This window comes from Macaca fascicularis, chromosome 12, assembly GCF_037993035.2.
Source record: "Macaca fascicularis isolate 582-1 chromosome 12, T2T-MFA8v1.1".
NCBI lineage: Eukaryota > Metazoa > Chordata > Mammalia > Primates > Cercopithecidae > Macaca > Macaca fascicularis.
Window position 1 is genome coordinate 69,922,436 of NC_088386.1, and position 27,678 is coordinate 69,950,113.

General features: G+C 37.4%; 1 protein-coding gene across 2 annotated transcripts; it reads left to right on the forward strand.

The window, feature by feature from the left end:
• The first annotated feature begins 32 nt into the window (after window positions 1–32).
• On the forward strand, window positions 33–27,652 carry SCRN3 (secernin 3). Of its 2 annotated transcripts, XR_012421244.1 has the most exons (9): window positions 33–117; window positions 2,556–2,722; window positions 4,216–4,397; window positions 5,285–5,484; window positions 7,418–7,630; window positions 20,020–20,182; window positions 20,780–20,913; window positions 22,076–22,250; window positions 25,320–27,652. XR_012421244.1 is itself a non-coding variant. In XM_005573518.3 (8 exons), the coding sequence occupies exons 2-8, from the start codon at window positions 2,564–2,566 to the stop codon at window positions 25,488–25,490; spliced, it is 1,263 nt and encodes a 420-aa protein (XP_005573575.2). In that variant the 5' UTR covers window positions 33–117; window positions 2,556–2,563; the 3' UTR covers window positions 25,491–27,652. The 2 variants fall into 2 exon arrangements, 1 of the variants encoding a protein (XP_005573575.2); XM_005573518.3 differs by lacking the exon at window positions 20,780–20,913.
• The last annotated feature ends 26 nt before the right edge of the window (window positions 27,653–27,678 follow it).

Genomic DNA, 27,678 nt, shown 5'->3' on the forward strand with positions numbered 1-27,678 from the left:
CTTTTCCAGCGGCAGGGGGAACTTCCGAGGTCAAAGGTAACAGCTTCCGGCAATTGATGCCTACACTGGCCAATCCTCCCTCCGTCCACCTGTCACTTCGGGTAGTTTGGAGGCCAGGTGAGGGGCGTGCACGGGGGACGGGCGTGCATAGTTGAGACAGAAACCGGGAAGACCCAACTGTGGGGCGGTACTGCTTAACCGAGGGGCTCCAGAGCCCAGCTGCGCTGGCTGCGATTTGAGCGCCCAGGGCCGGGGTGCGGGGTGGACCGCGGCGGCCCTTCGACCAAAGGTGCTTGAAGCTCGAGCCCATTACTTTCTGTGAACTCTGACTCGAGCTGCAAAAACTTTTCTGCACTGTTTTTCTCATCTCTGTTATGGAGATAATAATTCCTGCCCTAACTGTAGTATGTTTGCGAGAATCCAACGATATGTTTCTGAAAGCGCCCGCTGAACTAAGAGCGCGTGAAATAGAATGAGACAGCTTTGCAAGAACGGAGGCCCTTGCCCCAGCTGTACGGTGCTGGCGCCGAAAGACGTTCAATAAAGACTTACTGAATGACGAATACACGTTAGGAGTTAGTAAAATCTCTCAAGGCTTCACCTCCTCAGTGGGCTAGGTGCCATTCTAACCAGGCGGCAAGTTTCCTTAGCTTTCCCTACCACCCCAGTTAGGCAGCTCAGATTACCTATTGCAGCTTGATGGACCTTGGGACTCCAGGTTTTTGAGTGGACGTGGCTGCTTCTGCAGCAGGTGACCCACCAACCAAGCTCTCTATCAGGGTAATGTTAAGAATAAATTTACGCCGGGCGCGGTAGCTCACGCCTGTAATCCCAGCACTTTGGGAGGCCGAGGTGGGTGGATCACCTGACGTCAGGAGTTCGTAGACCAGCCTGGCCAACGTGGTGAAAACCCGTCTCTACTCTAAATTAGCCGGGTGTGGTGGCACGCGCCCCTGTAATCTGAGCTACTCGGGAGGCTGAAGCAGGAGAATCACTTGAACCCGGGAGGCGGAGGTTGCAGTGAGCCGAGATTGCACCATTGCACTCAGCCTGGGCAACAAGAGTTAAACTGTCAGGGAAAAAAAAAAAAAAAAAGAATAAGACTTTATGAGAAATTTTCTCTCTTACCAAATAACAACAACAGCTTTCACGTGAATATCTAGTATGTTCTATGCACTGTGCAAAACACTTTACATGTTGCCTTATTAAGTTCTAACAGCCCATCAAACAGTGTCTTTTTTATTTTACTGGTGAGGCAGAAGGCATAGGGAAGAGAGAGATTAAATAGTCTGCCAAAATTATATAGTGATGGAACTAACTATAAAACACAAATAGAAGGAGATCCAGGACATAAGGATTGAAACACAGAAAGAAAATAACAGAAGCCATCAAGACATCAGACTTCTCACTAGGAGAACAGGAAAACCCTTAGGAGTTTCAGGCTGAAGTTTTTCTTTACTCATTTTGTTTTCTTTTTAAGGAAACATTTATTATATTTAAATTTTGTTTTTAAATTGCTAGCATCTGCCTGTGTAAAGCCATTCTAAGGTTTTGTCATTATTAAAGGAAAGAAGGAAACTCTGTAAAACAATGTGTCCATTCTGGCAGCGAAATAAGGATCTTTAGGTGTTCTATTATAAGTGAAGATCTAAGATTTTCCAAATTACAACTGAAGAGGTAACCTAGATATTAAAGTATATAATTGCGATTTATAAATTAAATATGTGAACTTTCTTCTAGAAATGCCAACAATTTGAAATTATATTGACATATTTTTGTCTGAATCAATGAGTCTGTTTCAGAATTTCAGTCTCATCAGAATTATAATCTGTGTGTATTATTTCCCAGCTCAAATAAGACCCCTTCTTCCTTCCCTTGAGGAAGCATGGGCACATAAGATTTTTTTCCAAAAGACAAGTTCCAGCAATGAGAATACAAAGATTAGTAAGACATACTCCCAGCCCTCAAGGATCTCATTGTCCAGTAAAGGGACTTATATATACACAAATGTAGTAGAATCTAGCCTTTACAACAGTAGAGCTAGGTACAGGGATTTCCAAATGTGGAAATGGTGAAAGGAAATTCAGGGAAGACTTTAGGAGAGAAAGATCTTAGAGAATAAATGTGAACTATAAACTGTAAGAAGGTAGTTTTCATTGCCATTTTCTTATTGAGTTGTAGTACAAGATTGAGTCCCAAGTCATAGTCTTATTGATTTTTAGGCTATAGTATACAAAATGTAAAACTTTAATGAACAACCAAGAATGGTCACTCATGCCTGTAATCCCAGGGCTTTGGGAGGCAGAAGAGGGAGGATCTCCTGAGCCCAGGGGTTCCAGGCTGCAGTGAGCCCTGATTGTATAACTGCACTCCAGCCTGGGTGAAAAAGCTAGACCCTGTCTCCAAAAAATAAAAATTAAAAAATCAAAGCTTTAATGAACATCCTTAATTAAATATGGCAATAATATCCTTTGGTCATTGAGTAAAATTGTTTGTTTTTATATACTTAAAGGTGTTTTTTTTTTTAAATTTTAAAACATCTGTATAATTTTTAGTTTAAAAAATGGAACCTTTTTCCTGTGACACGTTCGTGGCATTACCTCCAGCAACAGTCGATAACAGGATTATTTTTGGAAAAAATTCAGATAGACTCTGTGATGAAGTACAAGAGGTAGTTTATTTTCCTGCTGCAGTTCATAATAACCTGGGAGAACATCTTAAGGTAGGTGAAATAAATGTTTTGTTAGCAATATCATAAAGTTATTTAAAAAATATCATAAAGTTATTTCTATAAATAGGAACTTGGAAGAAACTATAAAAGTTAAAATTGAGGAATTTACATTTGAAAAATAAATGAGTCAGAAATAAACCGTAATCTTTTATTTCAGTGATTTGGAGGAAGTTGAAATAATAATAAAATTATCCATTCTTTGAATAAATATTTGAATGCTCTCCATATGCAAGCATGTTAGATAGGGCAAGAGATTTAAAGTCAGCTGTCAAGACTCTGACTATTCCGGGAGCTTAGAGTCTAGTATAGGAATAAGATGTGTATGCATTATACCCCGTTATAAAACTGGGTGGTTTAAATGCTAAATTTAAGTAAGAGTAGCATGCTGTGGCAGCAGAAGAGAAGGAACATTTAATGCGGCTTGGAGTTAGCTGGAATTTGATGGACAAAAAGGATTCTGATTCTGAATTGGTATAGGTTCTTCTTGATGTAGAATAGGAAAGTCATCCCAGACTCTGGAAATGACAGTTTTATGACACATCAAAAAAGGTTTTTTAGGCCCTATGTTAACACTATCAATATACATTTTATGCAGTCACTTGGTAGTATACACATTAATTAAAGGATCCTTTAAAAACTTATTTTAAAAACCCATTTAATGTGGAACTTAAAATGAGAGCTTCAAATTATGCTATTGTTGCTAATTCATACTTTTTAGATTTTATTTTATTGATATTCTAATATTAAAACATATTAAATATTAGACTGTTTTCTGTATCCTATGTCATATTTTTTTCTTTTGCTAAGACCACTTATTCATCTGTGATACCATTTCCACTTTATTTCTTCAGATATAAATCTAGCCTGTCCTGTAAACCAGTGGTTCTCATTCTTTTCATTGCTGTGGACATACCTAATAGATGACTTCAAAATGTGATGTGAGATTCCTATGACAAAACTCTTGTATTTGAAGGCTACCAGATGGGTACTTATATCACTAATTAAGAAACACTGGATATTGAGGTTGAGAACTACTTCCTTAAGCTTCAACTCACACATCTACAAAAATGTTTCAAGATATTACGGCTAGAGACCATCTTTCTCCTGAGCTTCAGTAGCACCTTGTCTTCACTTCATGACCCTAATACTTTATACTTTATTTTATCTTAATTAATGTACCAGTTTTAGTTTCTCAAAAGTGAGATCTTTATCTGATTCATCTTTGTAACTACCATATCTCTTGGCAGAATGTTTTATAATAGGAAATGCTCAGCAAATATTTGAATGAATAAATACTTTAGGGTTATTCTGGATATGTTTTAAGGGTAATGCTTTTATTATTGAAAATTTCAATTTACTTATATTTCCTTTACCTCTTTCATAACAGTCTTGTCTTCTGACTGATTTTTTTAAATTCTGGATTTTGATAACTTTCTGGTTTTGTGGTTCTTGCTATGACTTTTTTTTTTTTTTTTTTTTTACAGTGTACGTATATAGAAATTGATCAAGTTCCTGAAACGTATGCTGTTGTCCTGAGTCGCCCAGCATGGTTGTGGGGGGCAGAAATGGGAGCCAATGAGCATGGAGTTTGCATTGGGAATGAAGCTGTATGGGGAAGAGAAGAAGTTTGTGACGAAGAAGCACTATTAGGAATGGATCTTGTCAGGTTATTTTTTGTTACGTTTCATGCTATAGACCTTTTCTAATTCGTAATTTTTGTGTAACTCTTACTTGTTTTCTTTTCCTATTTTTGAGGGGGCTTTGATGCTTTGCAGTTTGTGTCAAAATGTTTTAAAGTACCGGCATGCAATTTCATGACTCTCAGTTTTGTTTGGTTTTTTAAATTAATTAATTTTTGGTTTTTTGAGATGAGATCTCACTGTGTCATGCAGGCTGGAGTATAATGGTGTGATCATGGCTCACTATGGCCTTGAATTACTGAGCTCAAGCAATCATCCCACCTGAGTCACCCAAGTAGCTTGGATCAAAGGCACATGCCACCACACCTGGCTAATTTTTAATTTAAAAAAATTTTTTTTTCAGAGACTAGGGTCTTGCTATGTTGCTTACACTTGTCTTGAACTCCTGGCCTCTAGTCATTCTCCTGCCTCAGCTCCTGAGTAGCTGGGATTACAGGCACAGGCACCATGCCCAGCTTTCAGATATTATTATTTGGGAGAAGGGAAGAAGTAGGAAATTATGATTCATTGGAAGTGCCTAACATATTTTAATCACACCTTAACTAATTCTCACAATAACCTCATGGGCTATCGTGCTCATTTTACAAAAGAGATATCTGAGGTTCAGAGATAAAGTAACTTGACAGTGAATTACCAACTTCAAATTTGATAGGTTTGTTTGACTCTAGAAACTTTGTTTCCATGATTCCAAACTGACTTCAGAAGGAAAAATTTTAAAGTTAGATGTCATTTCATCTGTTAACTTGGAAGAAAGTTTACTTGGGGAAATCTAAAAAATCTCATGAGCATGAAATTATTTAAGAAAAATAATGGAAATTTATTTTAATCTGAGAACTTTATATTTTTGTTTTAGACTTGGCCTTGAAAGAGCTGATACAGCTGAAAAAGCCCTCAATGTCATTGTTGACTTATTAGAAAAATATGGCCAGGGTGGAAATTGCACAGAGGGTAGGATGGTATTTAGCTATCACAACAGTTTCCTAATAGCTGATAGGAATGAAGCCTGGATTCTGGAGACTGCAGGGAAGTACTGGGCAGCAGAAAAAGTACAAGGTATGGACAACTTTTTGTGATTTAACTTGTTTTTGCAATTAATAAAATATACCCTTACCTGTAGATACTGCATTTAAATGCTTCCAAGATTAATAATCTAGTATAATGAAGGGTTGAACTGTAAGGGAAATTTAAAAATTTGAAAGAACAATGGAAAAAGTGCCATAAAGAGCTTTCTTGAAAAATATAAAAAGGTAGCATTACCTCTGGGAATATGAATTTCATATAACCTGTATATACTTTCTTTGCTGCAGCTCTTGGCCGTTTCATCGTACTTTTTCACTTTAATAATCCCGTACAATTTCTTCCCCATTAAACTTTGGGCTGCACTCCAAAATCTTATTTTAGTGTGGAGGTGAGGAAATGAGAGTGGGGTTAAAGACAGGTGTTTGTGAGTTGGTGGTTGGAAAAGCTATGTTGATACAATAGTAAAACACAGAAGTTTGATATCTTTGAATAAAACATTATTTAATTGTTTTAGAATGCTTTGATTTTTCATTCTCATTTCCTTTGTGATCATATATTCCTCTAATTTTTCAAGTGAGGAAAGCCAGAGATGTAAAGTGATTTAAGGTGGTAAATGAAAGACCTAGAATTTAAATATTTTTATCTTGAATCTCGTCACTAGAACATAGCCTTATGTTTAAGCATAATCATGTCCATCTTGGGTATTTAACTCCTGGACTCCTATTTTACTAGAGAGATAAGATACACGTGTGAAAATGTTAAATGGTGCATGAATGATACAGACACATAGATGCTCTGAACATTTAGAGAACAGAAAGGTTATTATTGTGAGCTAGAGGAGTTCAGAAAGGCTTCATGAAGGTAGCCTTGAACTTTGGAGGATTTGGGTGTTATTTTTCAAAACAGATCATTACCAGTTGTTTTGATGGACATTTTGTCTTATGTTTTGCATATATGTTTATTAATATATAACATTGTAGTTAGAAGTTTTCTTTTTGTGATAATTGGCTTGATAATACCATTGAGCACTTTTATTTTATTAAATGTACTACATGCAAGAGAGAAATTAATAAATACATTTTGTTGAAAAAGCCCCACCTGGCCATCTAAAATGAACACCTTCATTGGGTCTCATTGTCTAGCTGTAGATTAACTTAGCCAACTGGTTTCTCTTTCTATTACTAACTAGGCCCAATAACTAAATTGTTAAATGACAGGGAATTATTTATTAGATGGAAAATTATTGGCTGGGCATGGTGGCTCATGCCTATAATCCCAGCACTTTGGGCGGCTGAGGCAGGAGGATCACTTCAGCCCAGCAGTGTGAGACCAGCTTGGGCAATATAGTGAGACCTCAATTCCACAAAAAATACAAAAATTAACTGAGTGTGGTGACGTGTACCTATAGTTCCAGCTACTCAAGAGGCTGAGGTGGGGAGGATAGCTTGAACCCAGGAGGTCGAGGCTGCAGTAAGTAGTGGCACAATGTAGACATTATGGACATGTCACAGTGCTGCAGAGATTTTGTTTATGGCCAGTTTTGGAGCCTGTTTATGGCCAGATTTTGGGGGGCTTGCTCCCAACAGGTGTGGCTATAAAAGGGCAACATGAGGGATCCCTGTGGTGATGGAAGTATTCTTCATCTTGACTATAGCAATACCAATATTCTGGTTGTGATGTTATACTACAGTTTGGCAAGATGTTACCATTGGGGGAAACTGGGTGAAGGGTACACAGTATCTCTCAGTATTATTTTTTTATAACTGCATGTGAATCCATAATTATCTCAAAATAAGTTTAATTTTAAAAATAATTCGTTTATCTTTTTAAATATGTAATAGATGCCCATGGCACAAAATTTAGAAGTCTATATTTACGTTTACATAGTGAGTAGGCATCATAATGTACAGATACGTGCTTTATGTTAAATATGACTTTTCTTCTTTCTCCTCTTCTTTGAAAATAGAGGGAGTTCGTAATATTTCTAATCAGCTTTCCATAACAACCAAGATAGACCGGGAACACCCAGACATGAGAAACTATGCTAAGCGGAAAGGTTGGTGGGATGGTAAAAAGGAGTTTGATTTTGCTGCAGCATATTCCTATCTTGACACAGCCAAGATGATGACTTCATCAGGCAGATACTGTGAAGGCTACAAGCTTCTAAAGAAGCACAAAGGTAATTTTATCATATAAATAATATTAGGATGACAAACTATATTTTGTGTAGATGTAATATGGGAATGACAAAATCTATTTTGGAGAATTATAATTAGTAAAAAGATTGTTCTATTAAAATGAAAACTATTTATTTATCATAAAGCTATTTTTTGAGATAAGTATTATACGATTGTGAAAGGGTCATGATTCTTTTGAAGGTAAAGTTCAGATTTTCCATGCTCAGATGCATTTTTTCAGTTCTTATTAATATTCTTAAAACAAAATTGAGATTACTTTTCTTCTGAGAATTCACTGCAACCTGGAGACAGGCTTCTTTGACTATTGCTGCTGCTGCTGTTATTTATTTTTGGGTAGTACTCTTATCGATTATTTTCTTATATATAGAATTTCTGGCCAGAAGACAAACTGAGCAGATATTCAAATTCCCTCTTTCCACTCCAAAACTTGAGAAATGTTGGATAAAACATTTAAACGTTAAAGACATATATAGCTAAGTTCAAATACAAGAAGAGAAAATCACCAGGTACCAAAAATGAAGAGAGGGCCCACACAATCCTCCTTATCTCCGTGTCAGTTGGGGGATTCTGGACCAGATATACACCTTAGACGCTAGAGTGTTAACATCCATGAGAATGTATGTGTATAATTGAAAAAGATCAACATTTGGGGAACAGGAACTGGACTCCTTATTAAGGCTACGAGTCTGAAAAATGCTAGTCCACTCCCTACCCAGAGTTTAGGATGGAATTGAGCTGCCTGCTGCTCCAGGATGTGGATCAATACAGTTTCTTGTAAGAGATTGAACTCTGAGCCATATTTATTTTGGGAGCTCACCTGGAGCTAGCTGGTGAGAAACAAACACTGGTTTATAACCAGTAAACCAGACAAGATCCCAGCATACCTGTATTTCTATACCCATTATATGAATATTTGATATGACAAATATTTATATTTTACTCAAATTTCCTATCCAAATGGGAAATCTGCTATAATGAATCTACATGTATTTGCCATTGAAAATATTTGTTACATGGGGGTTCAGGTGAAGATGTAACTTCTACGACTATTAGGATAGTTTCTACTGTTATGTCCTCAAGTTCACTCATCTTTTCTTCTGCATTTAATCTGCTATTAATCTCATCTAGTAATATTTTAATTTGTTATTATAATTTTAATCTCTACAAGTTCCATTGGTTCTTTCTGTATAACTCCCATTTCTCTATTCTTTACTTTCAAGTTTTAAAAAAATCCTTAAGCATGTCTAGCATCTTTATAATAATAATTATAAAGAGTGGCTGGACGCCGTGGCTCATGCATGTAATCCCAGCACTTTGGAAGGCCAAGGAGGGCAGTTCATTTGAGGTCAGGAGTTCGGGACCAGCCTGGCCAATATGGTGAAACCCCGTCTCTACTAAAAATACAAAAATTAGCCAGGTGTGGTGCAGGCATCTGTAATCCCAGCTACTTGGGAGGTGGAGCAGGAGAATCGCTTGAACCCAGGAGGCGGAGGTTGCAGTGAGCCGAGATTGCACCACTGCACTCCAGCCTGGGCAGCGGAGCCAGACTCTGTCTCAAAAAATTTTTAAAAATTAAAAATTAAATAATTAGAGTATAGTTCATTAACATTTAATGGAGGCTGGTTCTGGTTGCAGGTAAGATGGAATAAGTAAACTCTACTCTGTCTCTCTCTCTCTCTGAATATAACTGAAAATCTGGAAAGAATGCATGGAGGAGCTTTCTGAGGAGTCTTAAAAGTAAAAAGGAGCAGTCAGCAGGGCAAAAAAAGCAGTCAAAGCAGGAATGATCCAGGAGTGAGTTTCATGGTTGTGGTTGTTGTTGTTGTTTTTCTCATTTCATCCAGCCTAGTGTTAAACAGCATGAATCCCAGAACTATGTACTGGGTGTCAACAGAAAGAGCTCCAAGAGATACCTTCTTTTTCTTGTCTGAGGAGAGGGAAGGTGGACACCAACAAGACACAGCATGGGAGAAATCTCCTGGGAATTTTTATTTAATTAAATTAATTAATTAATTTTTTTTGCTGCTTGCTTTCTGTCTCATCCCAGCTCCCAGGCAAACTCCAGTTCTGAATCTGCAATCTTGTGATGGTTATGTGATGATGGTAGCAGCTGCTGGGAGGCATCTAAACTCTAAGGGAAGGGAATTCTCTCCCACTAGAGGAATTGTGGTCCAAAGACCATAGGAGAAGTTCTGTTGCTTTTTGCCCTCTCTCTGTTTTCCTGCCTCTTGGCCTCAGAGGCAGACCCAGATGTGGGACGCAGTTGGGCAAAGAAGGGAGACCACCAAGGCTCTGTTGTTCTAGCTAGAGGACCTGGAAGGGGGATCCCTGGAAGCCAGAATGTTAGGGAGAATTGAGAAGCAGAGGTAGCTCAAGAAAGAAATCCCATGAAGTTGTATAAAAATACCTGGGCCTACCCTAAGCTGTACATAGGTGTATCTGACCCTAAATAGCATACCAAAGCCTTTGAGAGCTAACCTATAGAGTAGACAACTGCTCAGTTTCCATACTGGCCACTGGATAGCGCTCTTTTAGGACAGTAAAAGAGCACTGCAGAAAGGTTTTGTAAACAACTGACATGGGAATCTAGCCCACAGAAGATGGCTCAAAACTATGATTAGACATACAGTAACATGGAGGAAATGAACCAGTTCCTTGAAAGCTACAAACCACCAAACTCACCTAAGAACAAATAGATAATTCTTGTTTTAGCACATACTTTAGTTGGTTGTACTCAGCCTGCAAATTCTGTCTCCTGGTTGGCAACTCAAATTTCAGTTTAGCTCTTTTATCCTTAGCTGAGCTGTTTGCCGTCTGCCCCACACATGCTTAATCAGCAATCAGATGGAGATTTGGGCAGTTCTTTTACACAGAATTTGGGGGTTCTCTCTCTCTGACTCTCTTTTATGTGATTGCCCCCTCACTTTCTTTTCTTTTCTTTTTTTTTTTATGTTTTTGAGACCGAGTTTTGCTCTGTCACCCAGGCTGGAGTGCAGTGGTACGATCTCAGCTCACTCTGGGACTACAGGCGCATGCCACCATGCCCGGCTAATATTTGTATTTTTAGTAGAGATGGGGTTTCACCATATTGGTCAGGCTGGTCTCGAACTCCTGACCTCAGGTGATCCACCCTCCTAGGCCTCCCAACGTGCTGGGATTACAGGCGTGAGTCACCGCACCCAGCCTGCCCCCTCCCTTTCTACTGCTTGTGGTTGAGGTCTGGTTCTTCAGGCCAGAAACACCAAGGTTTTCTATTGCAGCCTGCATAGAATGACACAGCATTGACCACGGGCTTCCCTCAAGCTAAAGCCATAACAAAAATAAACTTACCCTATGCTTCATTCTGTCTCCCAACTTTCACCTTTCCTCCAGAATGTTACTTCGGTTGTTAATTGTAAAGAGCCTTCAGGTAGTTGTTTTTCTGTATTTTGTCCCAAGTTGATAGTTATCTGCAGGACGGTTGACCTGATAGGAGCTCACTTAGCCACACTGAAAGTAGAACTCCTTCCCATGTCATTTAATATTCTATGATATTATTTTACTTATAAAAATTAATATATTCATATGATTCAAAATTCAAAAGTACACAAGATTATACAATGAAGTCTCTCTTTCCTACCCTGTCCCGGTATATTCAGTTTTTTTTCCCGTATGTAGTTCCTTATGTGTTCTTCCAGAGATGATATATGCTTAATGAAACAAATATGTAATTTTTCTTTTTTTACAGAAATGATAGTATGCTATTCATGCTATTTACACTTTTCTCCACATAACTTTAGTTAGCAATATACAGTGTAGATGGGTTAGCAATATATAATGTAGATCATTCTGTTTCAATATATACAGAACAGAACAATCTCTTTTTTTTTTTTTTTTTTTTTTTTTGAGATGGAGTCTCACACTATTGCCCAGGCTGGAGTGCCCTGGTGCAATCTCAACTCACTGCAAGCTCTGCCTCCTGGGTTCACGCCACTCTCCTGCCTCAGCCTCCCGAGTAGTTGGGACTACAGGCGCCCACCACTGCGCCCAGCTAATTTTTTGTATTTTTAGTAGAGATGGGGTTTCACCGTGGTCTCAATCTCCTGACCTCATGATCCGCCCGCCTCGGCCTCCCAAAGTGCTGGGATTACAGGCGTGAGCCACTGCACCGGGCCAAGCCCCATGCCCAGCCCCATGACTATTTTCTAAAAATGAGTTTGTAGAAGTAGAATGTCAAGTCAAAGCTTATGCACATTTGAAGGTTTTTGAAACACATTGTTAAATGACCACCAGAAAAGTTACATAAATTTAAATTACTGCCAACAATATTTGAGTACCCATTTTCTAACATGCTTATCAATAGAGGGTTTTTTCAACCTTTATAAATTTTGTAGGCAAAATGGCATGTAAATATATACACCTACTATGTACCCACAAAGAGAAAAAAGAAAAAAATGGCATGTTATAATTTTAATTTTTTTTTAGTGAAATTAGATATATTCTTACATTTACTGAAAATTTGTAATTACTTTGTAAGTTGTTTATTAATGTATCCTTTTCCCATTTTCATATTGGGTTATTATTAACTCTTAAAAAATAACTTCCAATGTATTTTTTTCCTTTGCTTCTGAATAATTCCAGCAAAGTAAGTTTTATTTAGATTACTGAGTGGCAGATAGTTGCTAAAAGGGTCATGCTACTAATAAAAAATGTGACGAATATACCCTCCTTCACTTGAAGGATAAAATGTTTCTGTTAAAAAAAAAAAGTGTTTTGAGACAGTGTCTCGATCTGATACTCAGGTTGGAGTGCAGTGGCGTGATCTCAGATCACTGCAACCTCTGCCTCCTGGGTTCAAGCGATTCTCGTGCCTCAACCTCCCGAGTTGCTGGGATTCCAGGTGTGCACCACCATGCTAGGCTAATTTTTGTATTTTTTTGTAGAGCTAGGATTTTACCATATTGCTCAGGGTGGTGTCGAATTCCTGGGCTCAAACCATCTGCCCACCTTGACCTATCAAAGTGCTGGGATTACAGGTGCGAGTCCTTGTGCCTGGCTGGTAAATGGTTCTATAAAGCAGTCAGAAAGCAACTACTCTGAGATGGATCAGTCAGTGATAGATATTTGCTTCTCATGTATTCATTAAACAAATTTTTTTTTTTTTTTTTTTGAGACGGAGTCTTACTCTGTCGCCCAGGCTGGAGTGCAGTGGCCGGATCTCAGCTCACTGCAAGCTCCGCCTCCCGGGTTTACGCCATTCTCCTGCCTCAGCCTCCCGAGTAGCTGGGACTACAGGCGCCCACCACCTCACCCGGCTAGTTTTTTTTGTATTTTTTAGTAGAGATGGGGTTTCACTGTGTTAGCCAGGATGGTCTCGATCTCCTGACCTCGTGATCCGCCCGTCTCGGCCTCCCAAAGTGCTGGGATTACAGGCTTGAGCCACTGCGCCCGGCTCATTAAACAAATTATATGCTAATTATTATGAGGGTGTGGCCAAAACATTAAGGAATTGATTACAACAGTACAGGATGGCTTGGTCTGGGGTCCAGGGCCACCAAGCAAGGTTGTGGAGAATCATGCCCTGCACAAGGGGGCAAGTGGGGCTGAAATCCAGCCCCACTGTCTGCCCCAAAGAAGAGGCTCCTTTCTCTAATTTTCATAAAGGTTAGCCAGCCCAGAAATGGCAGTGGTGGCATGGAGATGGAGCAAAGTGGACAGATTTGGCATATACTTTGGTGGCAGAATGGACAGGACTTAATTAATTGGAGTGAAGGTTAGAGAGAGAGAGATGTCACAAATGAATACCAGGTTTCTGCTGGGAACCAGTGAACAGTTGGAAATGCCATTTGTAGAGACAGGCTAGATGGAAGATTTGAGGGTAGAGAGTGTAGTTTTCCATTTTAGAAGAATCAACTCCTCTGAGATAATAACCTAACCATCCCAGAGGGATGATTTGCATCTCCCTTTGTCTGAGAGGACAACTCATCCTCTTCCCTTCCTGGGTTTAGAACTTTACCCAAAAGGTGGTGGTGATTGAGGGTGCAGCGTGGGGTAGGAGTAGTCTCAGGAGGTAGGCACTCCTATCCACTTGAAATTCAAGATATTAACTCAAACCTGTAGCAAAAATAGAGTATGATTGCAGTGAGCCGAGATCGCGCCACTGCACTGCAGCCAGGGGGACAGAGCAAGACTCCGTCTCAAAAAAAAAAAATGATTCTAGAATAAAGCTGATGCTGTTGGATATTTTCAGTCTTTAATTGATAGGTACACAGGAAGTGGCGAAGGATTTTTTTACATGATGTTATAAGCACATTCCCCTGTATATATGTTTCTTTTACTTTTTATTATTAATGTTGTTTGGTGCTAATACAGCTATTTAAATAAATCCAATCTCAGTATAAGAAAAGGAAAAAGTTGACAGAATATTTGTAGAATGCCTTTACATTATTGTTTTCAAAGCAGTTAATATCTTATTTATATTTTAATTTCCAAAAGAACATGTTATAATATGAAAAGTTTTCTGTAAAGTTTCTTAATGTTAGTTTATAGTTTTACAAATAGGTTATCTAAACTATCTTTTTCCCCCATGTAGATAGATAAGTATGTAGAAAATGCTAAAGCATGTTATACTAAGGATTTTAATTTTTGACTTATTGTAAAAGGAGAGCATCAGGAAAAATAGCTAAAGCATGAGAGGCTTAATACCTAGGTGATGGATTGATAGGTGCAGCAAACCACCATGGCACACGTTTACCTATATAACAAACCTGCATGTCCTGCACACATATCCCAGAACTCAAAATTTAAAAAAGAAAAAAAAAAAAGTAGATCAGGAGTGGCTGTTGCAGCAACACCTACTCCCATTTATTAACTGCTTTTATCAAGGGCCAGATACTGTACTAAATGATTTAATTATATTATTCTTTTTTTGAGGTGGAGTCTCGCGCTGTCCCCCAGGCTGGAGTGCAGTAGCAAGATCTCAGCTCACTGCAACCTCCACCTCCCGGGTTTAAGCGATTCTCCTGCCTCAGCCTCCCAAGCAGCTGGGATTACAGGTACCCGCCACCACGCCCAGCTAATTTTTTGTATTTTCAGTAGGGAGAGGGTTTCATTTTGTTGGCCAGGCTGGTCTCAAACTTCTGACCTCATGATCCGCCCACCTTGGCCTCCCAAAGTGCTGAAAGTGCTGAAATTATAGGCATCAGCCACCACGCCCGGCCTAATTATATTATTCTTTAAGCAACCATGTGAAATAGATATCTTCATTTTACAAATGAAGAAACCACCAGTGTTTGTGCTCTTCTCTATGAAATTGAAAAAAATGGACTTTCTTATTTGTCATATTTTTCTCTCAGCACCTAATTCACTATGTTGTGTGTGCTTAGTAAGTATTGAATAAATTAAAGTATTGTTAGTTGATTTGAATTAAATTGTAATTTGCAGATAGTTTAACAAAGATCACTGTTGTGTACTTTTTGCTAGTAATAAATTTAAAGGCTCAGGAAATACATTTAGCAGATATTCTTTAAAAACGAAGAACAACAATGCATAATTAAGATGGAGAGGAAAATGCCAAGAATTCTAAGGTTTAGGGTAATTGGACAAAAGGAAGAAAAAAGATAGAAATAATTATAACCAATTAGCTACTGCATCATAATTATAATTCAGTTATATTTAAGAATAACTGAATCATAGATTTTAATTGCATACATGATTATAGGAATAGATGCATCTGACATGAAACTTACTTTTTCTCAAGTGTGAAGTATAGTTCATCTAGCTTTCTGTGCTTTGACAAAAGAATATCTTTCTAATACTTTCACAGAAAATTGTCTACCAGTACATTATAGTTAATTTTTCCTATGATTTTTCTAGATAGAACAGCCTGCCTCTCTTCTTTCCAACTATCCCTACCTGATAGCTATTAACTGTGCTGCATGTATATCCAAATTGAATCTATATTCACTCATGTATTTTAAATAACTAGCTTAAATTGCAATGAAATTACACCCTGTGTTTTGCATTTATTTTACTGAACCCTGCCACTGTAGTCTCAGTACTTATTCAATGCTTGCTAGTGGATTACTTATAGCTATCCTACTCAAGTGATCATGTAAATCCTCCTTTCATTTTGAGAATTGTAGGTTTTGAATACAGAAAATATTTTCATAATACCTGTATTATCACAGTATTATGGTTCTGACACTGTTTTTATTAAAATTTGCCATTTATAGGAGTTTGGATTTGAATCATTTTAAAGGCTTACTAGGTGTTGAAACTGTGTGCCTGATATATAGGTGTGGATGGCAGGTTTTTGCTTTATTGTTTAGTTTTAATATTAAGGGCTGCTTTTAGGCACACCTTCTTTACTGTGTTTTTCAAAACTAACAGAAATATATTGCTTCTGTAACAAGTTATCTATAAATTCAATAAGTTATTTTTCTTGATTTTGAAGTAATGGCTATATTGTGGAGAAACTGGATAAGACAATGTAGACTTGTATAAATCTGTTGTCATTAACATAAAATAGTTGGTAACCTGCATAATTAACTGAGGGCAGAACATTATATTATTTTATATGGAAGTCAGTTTTAATTTGAAATATTATGAGTTACAATTTGGATACAGGCTTGCCGTGAGCTTTTTCTTTTAATTCCCAATTATGGGAATAGTGGGGCAGGGAGTGGAGATTCTTGCTTTTCATGCGCTCTTTTTTTTTTAACAGTTACTTCTTTTTTTATTCTTTTACTGTCATTTTAGGGTTTTGAGAGAGAGGAAGGAGATATCTGTGGTTAATCAACCATGATAAGTGAAAGTTTTTTGTTTTTTTAGAACTAATTGAAATATAATAATTAAACATTTCCATATAAAGTATCTAAAAATATCTGTTGGCAGAAACTATGTTTTGTGATCGATCGACTGATTGATTGACAGGGTCTTGCACTGTCGCCCAGGCTGGAGGGTGGTGGCACGATCATAGTTCACTGTAACCTCAATCTCCTGGGCTTCAGCAGTCCTCCTGCCCCAGCCTCCTGAGAAGCTGGAACTACAGGCATGCATTACCACATGTGGCTAAATTTTTTTTTTTTTGGTAATAGATGGCACACTTGCCATGTTGCCCAGGCTGGTCTTAAACTCCTGGGCTCAAGTGATAATCCTGCCTCAGGCTCCCAAACTGGTGGGATTACAGGCATAAGCCACCATACCTGCCCTGTTTTGTTTTGTTTTTTTTTTTAACTGTACTTGTTACCTGGATTCACCACATTCATTACTGTTATTAAGAAATTGGTACTACTTCAGGGTAAAAAGAGATTGATGTATTTAATAAATGGGAGGCATAATAGTACAGTGGAGTGTTAAAAAGCACAGGGCTGGTTATGAAGGAGTAGCTGGTGTTAGACCAACTTCCTTCCAAGAATAACTATGAGATCTGGAGGGAGAAAACCCCTGTTGTTGGAAGACATGGATGAATACCCAAAAGAGCACACAAAAGAGTAGAGATGAGGAGCCTAGATCCTGAAGACTGAGAGAAGACTTTACACATTGAGAAGACCTTGACTTTCTAAATATCACAGTTTCTTAATGCAATTGCCAACTTCTAAGCAGCACGTAGGTAGGATGAGACATGACACTGTGAAATCAAGCAGAAAGTAGCTGCTAGGCGCCCTAAAAGCTAAGCAGAGATTTTTTGCAGTCTCACAAGGCCTTAGGGACAAAAATTTGATTGGAGGGCCAACCAAGAAGGTACCTGGGAAATACCCCTGAGCTTTCAATTGAGATCCCAGAAATGCTACTCCTTAGGAAGAGTAAGAACAAACAAGGGATAGACTAGTCTCAACACTGGATCAAGGTAATCTACGTATATTCTATCTGGTTGCCAGAAGAATATTAAATGCTCTGTGAAAGAAAGTATCACGTAGAGCCTCTATAACATTTCCTTCAGTTGGAAAGTATCAGGCATGCTAAGAAATAAGACCAAATGACTGAAAACCAAGAGAAAAAGTAGATGGTAGAATCTGACATGTAGGCTGTCTACACATTAGCTTTATTGGAAACAGACTTTAAAATTACTATTATGTATTCAAAAGAATTAGATGAAAAGATGGAGAATTTCATCAGGGAACTGGAGTCTGTAAAAGACCCAAATGGAAATAATACAACTGAAAAATTATAACTGAAATTAAGAATTCAATAGATTGATTTAACAACAGATTAGGTATAACAGAAGAAAAACATTAGTGAACTGGAAGATCAGTAGAAAAGATTCCAATTCAAACAGAGATAAAAGTTTAGAAAATATAGACAAGGATCTGAGAGGCATATATAGGACTCAGTGAAAAGGTCTCATACACATAAGATTGGAGACTCAACAGGAAAGGAGAGAGAAAACAGGGAAGGGCAAAAGCAATAGTTGAAGGATATTGGCCAAGAATTTCCCCAAACTAATAAAAGTCATCAAGCAACAGCCTCAAGAAGCTCTACAAATCCCAAGAAGGACAAACAAGAGGAACCCACACCTAGGCCCATCATAGTGAGATTTCTGAGCGGGAAAAAAGACAGAGAAAAATCTGAAACATCCAGGGGAAAAAAAGTATCTTCAAGAAACAAATATAAAGCTGACAGCTAACTTTTCAACAGAAGGGAGGGAATTCTAAAGACTGTAAAATGACAACTTTAAGGTGATGGAGAAAGATAATAACTACTAATTTAGAATTGTATAGCTAGTGAAAATATCCTCTAAAAATAAAGGTGAAATAAAACAGAATTACTAGACAATTGGCACTAAAAGAAATGCTAATGGGCATTCTTCAGGCAGATAGAAGCAAGGTACGCAGTAGTAGATGAAGAGCAGCAGAAACAGTAAATACATAGGTAAAACTAAACAAACATTGTTGAAAATAATAACTTCTTAACCAACGGCCATAGCTGCAGTGCTTAAAGTCTATTGTGCATGGATTTCATGGAGCACTATATTTTCCACAGGATGCTTTTGGCCAGTGACTGAGAGTGGCAGGGAGATAAAGGCAGGCCCATTCTAGGAATACACAGGACTCCTCTAATGGCTAATGTGGATCAAGGACTCCTTGACAGCCTGGCCAGGCTTTTCTTAGATGGCATGGCAGCCTGGGATACTTCTCCAACTTCTCTTCCTTCTCTACTAAACTCAGACTTCAGATTGTATCATAGTCTGATGATTCTCTGAGGCTTTCCAGGTTCCCTCCCCATTTTCTGTCACAGGCATTTCCCCTAAAATATTTGATCCCATGTTGTGGCATCTGCTTCTCAGAAGACCCAGACGAACACAGTAGAAATTAAAATGCATTAGAATAGCACAAAAGATAGGCAGTAATTGGAGCTAAGTTATGTAGGGGTCCTTCTTACATTAATTGGTAAGTGGTAAAGAACTAATTTAAGGCCAACTGTAGTCAATCAAGAGAAAGTAATAAGATTTTTTAAAGTGTATAAATAATAAGCTGATGGGAGAACTGTAGTAATAAATACTTGATAAGTTAAAAAGAAGACAAGAATGGAGAAAAAGAGACAAAGAATAGATGGAATACATAGAAAACTAATAATAAAATGGTCTACTTAAATCCAAATCATCAGTAACTATGTTATATTTACTGAATTTTTTCAATTAAAGACAAAAGACTAGGCACAGTGGCTCATTCCTGTAATCCTGGCACTTTGGGAAGCTGATGGGGGAGGATTGCTTAAGGCCAGGAGTTCGAGACCAGCCTGGGCAACGTAGCAAGACCCCCATCTCTGCAGAAAAATTTAAAAATTAGCCAGGCATAGGCTGGGTGCAGTGGCTCACACCTGTAATCCCAGCACTTTGGGATGCCAAGCTGGGGAGGATCACCTGAGGTCAGGAGTTCAAGACCAGCCTGGCCAACATGGTGAAACCCTGTCTCTACCAAAAATACAAAAATTAGTTGGGCATGGTGGCACATGACTGTAGTCCCAGCTACTTGGGAGGCTGAGGCACGAGAATCACCCAGGAGACAGAGATTGCAGTGGGCCAAGATCGCACCACTGCACTCTAGCCTCACAGAGCAAGACTCTGTCTCAAAAAAAAAAAAAAAAAAAAAAAAATTCTGTAAGGGCAATGGGATTGAATATATTTTTGCATTATTAATTCCTTTTTCTAGGATTTTTTTACCTGTTACAATGGCTTTGAGACTTTGCATATTTATATTAGAAATAAAATACCTTTCTTGTGATAGTGGAATGAATCTAATTGTAGTTGATACAAAGTTTGTTTATAGTCAGTCTCTTAATTTATGTCAAGACTAATAACTCATATATTATCAGTAGAGAAAGCAGTTCATATTTGCAAGGCATCTGTATATGCATATGTATTTGATGATTTTAAAAATTATTTCCCTAGGAAATATAACTTTTGAAACAATGATGGAAATTCTTCGAGATAAACCAAGTGGCATTAATATGGAGGGAGAATTCCTGACCACTGCAAGCATGGTTTCTATTTTACCTCAAGACTCCAGCCTTCCTTGCATTCACTTCTTTACAGGGACTCCTGATCCTGAGAGGTGAACCACAAAATACTATAAACCAGCAAGGGGTCAGGGGATGGAGTAAAGTCATTAGTATGTTAGTAATTTTGTCAGGATAAATTTTTGTTGTACAACTAGGATGATAATTTTTAATATATTTTCTGTTCAGGCTTTAATCTGCAACATCCACATATGCGTAACTGTTCTGTTTTTATGGGGAGGAAATGTGTATAGTTTCTTGTATGCGTTATCCCTACTCCTTCTTCCTACAAATAGATTTAACATTGTCAAGAAAAGAAAGTAGATTTTCTTACTCAGATTTCAGATATGATATTAGATAATTCATAACAGTACAAAGGTTAAATGATGTAGTTGTGCAAGATTTACTTATGCACTCATATCTAGAAAATACATATGAAACTTAAAATATCAATAGTTTCAGTTTAATTATTATTATTATTATTTTGAGACAGAGTCTCACTCTGTCACCCAGATTGGAGTGCAATGGCATGATCTCAGCTCACTGCAACCTCTGCCTCCCAGGTTCAAGAGATTCTCATGCCTCAGCCTCCCTAGTAGCTGGGATTACAGGCGTACACCACCATGCCTGGCTAATTTTTGTGTTTTTCGTAGAGTAGAGACAAGATTTCACCTTGTTGCCCAGGCTGGTCTCCAACTCCTGGCCTCACGTGATCCACCTGCCTTAGTCTCCCAAAGTGTTGGGATTACAGGCATGAGCCACTGCATCCAGTCCAGTTATATTTTAGGTAATACTTTCGTTGACTATCTTGATTTAAGTCACTAGTATCTCACGAAATGCACATTACATTTAGAAATGATTTTATATTCACTATCTCTTAGTGTAGCAGCCTTTCATATTATTAAAAATATCTTCAAGAAAATGGAATAAAACATTTGAGTCTTCCTTTTTTTTTTTTTTTTTTTTTTACATGGGTCCTTGCTCTGTCGCCCGGGCTAGAATGGAGTGCAGTGGCACAGTCAGCACACTGTAGCCTTGAACTCCTGGGCTCAAGTGATCCTCCCACCTTAGCTTCCCTAGTAGCTGGTACTGCAGGTGCATGCCACCATGCCTGGCTAATTTTTAATTTTTTTGTAGAGATGGGGTCTGGCTATGTTGCCCAAGGCTGTTCTTGAACTCCTGGTCTCAAGAGATTCTCCCACCTTGACCTCTCAAAGTGCTGGGATTACAGGCATGAGCCACTGTGCCCAGCATGTGTCCTCCTTACTGACACTGGCACTGATGTTCACCCCAAGTCCTAATCCTCAGTCTATAACATTAATGGTTGTTCTTATCCTCCACCTGTGGAATGTGAAGTAGGAAAGACAAACTATTACTTTGCTGACTCTGTTTATGTGCCAGGTCCTCTGTTAGGTTCATGGGAACACAAGACTAAAAAAAGTATGGTTCCCTGCCCCCAAGGAGATCCCGGTGTATCAGAGAAGACAGGCATGGGTATAACTAATGTGACAGGAACAAGTTAGTATTAACATTAACAGAAACTTCTGGCCGGGCGCGGTGGCTCAAGCCTGTAATCCCAGCACTTTGGGAGGCCGAGACGGGCGGATCACGAGGTCAGGAGATCGAGACCATCCTGGCTAACACGGTGAAACCCCGTCTCTACTAAAAAATACAAAAAACGAGCCGGGCGAGGTGGCAGGCGCCTGTAGTCCCAGCTACTCGGGAGGCTGAGGCAGGAGAATGGTCTAAACCCGGGAGGCGGAACTTGCAGTGAGCTGAGATCCGGCCACTGCACCCCAGCCTGGGCGACAGAGCAAGACTCTGTCTCAAAAAAAAAAAAAAAAAAAAAAACAGAAACTTCTAATTAGAGAGAATCTTGGAAGACTTAGAATAACACTGAATATTTTTATATATTGACATGATAATTTAATAAAGACTCTTTCTTCTAGATCTGTTTTTAAGCCTTTCATATTTGTGCCACATATTTCACAATTATTGGATACCAGTTCACCAACATTTGAACTTGAAGATCTAGTTAAAAAGAAGTCACATGTTAAGCCTGACAGAAGACACCCACTCTACCAAAAACATCAACAGGCATTGGAAGTGGTACATAATAATGAGGTAAGATAGTTTATATTCTTTGTTATATCGTTAAGTATAAAGTTTGATTCAATCCGTATTTTGAACTTTGGAGTATCAGCTTTCCTACCTTCTTATAAAAAATAGGTTTAGGATTAGTTTAGATGCTCAGACTATAGTAGAGCTGTATTATTTTTATCTTTGATTATGAATACATGTATTGTGAATCTTATAGAGAAATTTAGTACATTAAACATAATAACAATAGCTAACATTTGTTGAGCACTTACATAGTACTTTTACAGGGTTTACTTTATCTAATCTTCACAACCACTTTATGAAATGGGTACTATTTTGATTCCCACTTTGCTGATAAAGTGTCTGAGTCTAGGAGAGTTTAAGTAACTTGCTTAGTATATATCCCACACCAAAAGTTACAAAGCCTCCAGATAGCGGTTGACCTGGTTTCTTAATGTAATGTTCTTAATCATACAGGCCTAGATTAAAATTAATTGAAAGTGACTTAAAACCTCAGAGAATTAAAATAATAATTAGTTTCAGTTTTTAAAAAGTGATACATCCTCATTATTTTAAAATGTAAGCATTATAGAAGAGCAATATATCACTCAAACTCTCTTCTCTAGAAATAAGGATTTATTTTTTTCTGGTATAGATAGATAGGTCATTTTATAATGTCTATACCTATTCAGCTTGCTAAAGAAAAATAAGAGGTAAGAAGGGAATAGAAAGGCTGCCTAAAGCCATCCATCCGTTGACCCCCTGCAATGAAATAAAACATTAACCATCTTAAATCTTTTCTCGTCTGTTTCTACCTCCTGGTTTTTCTTGCCTATAATTTCTTTTACTTTGTCAAGGCATATACATTTACATTCTATTCACACTGAAACTGATTAAATGAATTTTCCTCCAGGTAATAATTTATTTTTGTCTGCAGTGTTGGCATTGTTGCTATGTGTTTTTTTTTTCCCTCACCTATTTCACTTAGGCTCAAAGCAACAAGCTCTGCCAGACTTCCTATTTTTACTTGAAAATTTTTATTTACATTTTTATTTTTAAATAAAAATTCTAAAGCTGTAACTATTTTAGACTTTACTTAAAAATCATAAAATATTGATTGACAACATAGAGTAGTGGAAAGATAATGGAATTTGAGGGAAGAAGAGTGAAAGAGCTGGGTTCTGGTCCTGGCTCTGTAAATAACTTCTTTTGTGTCTTAGGGAGAGTCAATCCTACTGGTAGTTTTAATTTACATTTCTTGATTACTAGTAAGATTGAAACCTTCTCCTATGTCTATTGGTCATGAGTATTTTGTTTTAAATTTCTTGTCTATTTTTTCCCTTAGGCTGTTTTTCCATTGATTTTGGGTTATTTTTGTTTTTTTTATTTTTTGCTTTAAATAGGCAAAAATATGTGAATATTAACTGTTTGTAATAAGGCAGAATTTTATTCCAGTTTATTGTTTGACATTTAACTTTTTTGTCAGACAAAAATTTTAAACTTAGTCAATTATATTTATTAGTCTTTTGCTGTAAGGCACCTTGATTTCATGTTTCAAAAGGCCTGCCTCACCTCAGTATAAATATAACTTCTAGCATATATGTGTTTTTTAAAAATTTAGTTCTTTAGTCCATCTGGAATTTACTTTTGTATCTTTCATGAAGTAGGGATTCTAACTCTGTTTTCCAAAAAGGTGACTAATTATTCCAATACCATTTATAGACAAAACCCATTTTTTTCTCACTAATATGAAATGTAGTGTTTCCTCAGATGAAAACTGCATACAATTTCATATTGAAGTCCATGTTAAGGTTATTTGTTTTGTAGAGTTCTGCCCCATAATGGTTCAAATTTTAAAAATTATGCTCACAGGCCAGGTGCAGTGGCTTACGCCTGTAATCCCAGCACTTTGCGAGGCCAGGGCGGGTAGATCAGCTTAGGTCAGGAGTTTGATACCAGCCTAACCAACATGACGAAACCCCCTCTCTACTAAAAATATAAAAATTAGCCGGACATGGTGGCGGGCGTCTGTAATCCCAACTACTCAGGAGGCTGAGGCAGGAGAATTGCTTGGACCTGGGAGGTGGAGGTTGCAGTGAGCTGAGAGTGTGCCATTGCACGTTAGCCTGGACAACAGAGTGAGAGTCCATCTCAAAAAAAAAAAAAAAAAAAAAAAAGTATGCTCACTTTCTAGTGACTTTATTTATTTATTTATTTATTTATTTATTTATTTATTTTGAGACAGAGTCTCAGTCTGTCGTCCAGGCTAGAGTGCAGTGGTGTGATCTCGGCTCGCTGCAACCTCTGCCTCCCAGGTTCAAGCGATTCTCCTGCCTCAGCTTTCCGAGTAGCTGGGACTACAGGCGTGCGCCACCACGCCCAGCTAATTTTTGTATTTTTAATAGAGACGGGGTTTTACCATATTGGCAGGCTGGTCTCGAACTCCTGACCTCATGATCCACCCGCCTTGGCCTCCCAAAGTGCTGGGATTACAGGCTTGAGCCACGGTGCCTGGCCAAGTTTTTTCTTACATACTTTTTCTCTAAATAAGTACCTTATAACTGATAATGGTGATTCATCAACAATTTAGAAATTACTTTCTGTAAGAATCATGGACCTTTTTTCTCCCTTTTTTGAAATAAAGATGAAGTAATAGAGGAAATGTCTTCTTTTAGTTGATTTTTTCCTGAACATTACTGTTCTGTTTTATTAATCTGATAATACTGGTTTTAAACGTAAAAGATCTAAATTGATAAAAATATTTCAGCCTCAGTTTTCAGCAGCCTTCCACATAGACAGTTCATATGAGATTTTCTGTTGTCTTGTTGTCTTTTATGTTTTTTACTTATAAACTACTCTCATAATTGTTTTTGTCTTTTCTACTAAAAATAACTTGGTATTCATGCATTAACTCAATCTAGAGCAATGATTTTCCCAAAGAATTTCATTCTTTCTGTCTCCAAAGAACAAAAAGGGAACCAAACCACAATTAGATGCCAGAATGAACAATCCTTATCTGTAGAGGTGGGTTGAATTTGGTTAGATTTATGTGTATGTGTATATGTATTTATCTTTATATTTTTAATTGTTTAGGAAAAAGCCAAAATAATGTTGGACAACATGAGGAAACTGGAGAAAGAACTATTCAGAGAGATGGAATCAATCCTTCAAAACAAGCATCTTGATGTGGAGAAAATTGTTAATCTCTTTCCTCAGTGTACAAAAGATGAAATTCAAATTTATCAGTCAAATGTTAGTTGTTAGTGATCATATGGTCAGCTAATATTAGTTCTTAGTGATCAGTGGTCAGCAATCTTCAAAGTCAGAATCCATCACCTTGGTAAATTATATAAACCTAATTTGAGCAGATCTGATTATTCTTGGATAGTATTCAAGTGATATCTTGACTATTAAACTACATACAGTGTTGCTGAAATACTCAGAAAGAAAACAGCATTGGAATTGGATTCATGTATCGTGGGATACAGGTGTTATTTCAGGTGATGTACTTGCATATTTTCTTTAGCCATAGTAACTTTTTGTCACAATAACTAAGTATTCAATTATATATAAAGAATGAAACATTAGAATGATACATGGATTTATATTTATTATAATTATGTAGTACCGTCAAATCATTTTGTCTGTTACATCAAGAAAGTAGATTTTTCTTTAGTCATGAAAAATACCTCAAGTGGTAAGTTGTTTGTGCTTAAGGCAAATATTAACCAGCTCTAACAAGAAAAATGTCTAGATTTACACATTGTCAATACAGTATATTAGTTCTGCAAATGTACTTTTGGTAAACTCAAACATGCTCTTCGTCAAGACTTGGCTAACCAGTGAGCTTGTAGCTCTGATTGTCTAGCATTTTTAGGGTCATTCTCCTTAATAGGCTTTTACGTTAATAAGATATATTTTTAGAAGAGCTTCTTTGGGAGATTAGAGAATAAGATAAAAGAACTAAAACCTTAGGGTATACTGTTTCTGGGTCTGAAATCTCTCTCATTGTTTACTTCTGTTTACTCAGTGAAAACAGAAACAAGAATGAGGTAGTGGCAATGAAATAGAATTATTAGTATATTATGAACATTATAACATTTTGAACACTATATTGCATTATATATTATGAACTTTATACATGAGTAATATCTTCCTAAAGTTTATAAAACTTTATGTTTAGGTTACATAAAGATTACCAAGACTCAAAATTGCAAATATAAACAAAAGAAAAATCCAACTGAAAATAACACGAAGTATTTTTGAGTTTCTAGAATGTCCATTTTGGTATTTGGTTACATTATCATATTTACTAGTCACTATCAGCACAATTAGGTTAATAAAGAAGTGGGTCATTATATTTTAAGTGTTCAGGAAGTTATGTGTTCAAAGTTCTCTCATAAATACCATCATCTGCCTGATACTGCTCTTGTCTAATACAGGGTTGACATTACAAAAGAAAAGATGTCTGACTCAAGTACTCAGTTGATTCTGTTTGCTTTAAGTTTGGTTCAGTGATAGGCTGTCTTCTAACCCCTATACTCCTCTTCTCTCCTTTAATAGATGAGGAAACTAAGGGCAAACAGTTCATTACACTTACGGGAATCTTATTTCCTTCTCTAGGGGCAGCATGTTTTCACCTTCTGCTTTGCTGCCACCTTAGACTAAACTAGCACCATCTTTAGTTAGACCATTGCATTAACTGTTCTCCTACACCCATTTTTATTCTTTATTTCTACCCACATGAGTCACTACGGCCAATCTATTACAAATTTAAATCTGATTATGAATTCCCCTCCTAAAACTCTTTTTTAAAAGAGACTTTATTTTTTGGAGCAGTTTTAGGTTCACAGCAAAATTGAACAGAAAGTACAGAGTTCCAATATAGCCCCTATCAGCACACATGCATAGCCTCCCCCACTATCAACATCCCAGCCCCAGAATGGTACATTTGTTACAATCGATGGCCCTACACTGAAACATTATCACCCAAAGTCCATAGTTCAAGTTAGAGATCACTCTTGATGTAGTACATCCTATGGCCCTTGATAATTATAAAATGACATGTATCCACCATCATAGTATTATACAAAATAGTTTCACTGCCCTAAAAATCTTGTGTTCTGCCTATTTATCCCACCGTCCCTCCAACTCCTGACAACCACTGATCTTTTTACTATTTCCATAGTTTTGCCTTTTCCGTATGTCATATCATTGGAATCATATAGTATGTGACCTCGTAAGATCGTCTTCTTGAACTTACTTAGTAATATCCATTTAAGGTTCCTCTATGTCTTTTCATGACTTGATAGTTCATTTCTTTTAGTGCTAAATAATATTCCATTGTCTGAATATACTACTACTGAAGGCCATCTTGATTGCTTCCAAGTTTTGAAAATTGTGAATAAACCTACTGTAGACATCCATGTGAAGATTTCTGTGTGGACATGTT

Excerpts from the sequence above, each read along its gene's own strand:
- SCRN3 (XM_005573518.3), top strand. The coding sequence starts at position 2,564 with ATGGAACCTTTTTCCTGTGACACGTTCGTGGCATTACCTCCAGCAACA. Across the intron at positions 20,183-22,075 it reads GGGACTCCTGATCCTGAGAG|ATCTGTTTTTAAGCCTTTCA; the intron begins GTGAACCACAAA and ends TCTTTCTTCTAG. Across the intron at positions 22,251-25,319 it reads AAGTGGTACATAATAATGAG|GAAAAAGCCAAAATAATGTT; the intron begins GTAAGATAGTTT and ends TTAATTGTTTAG.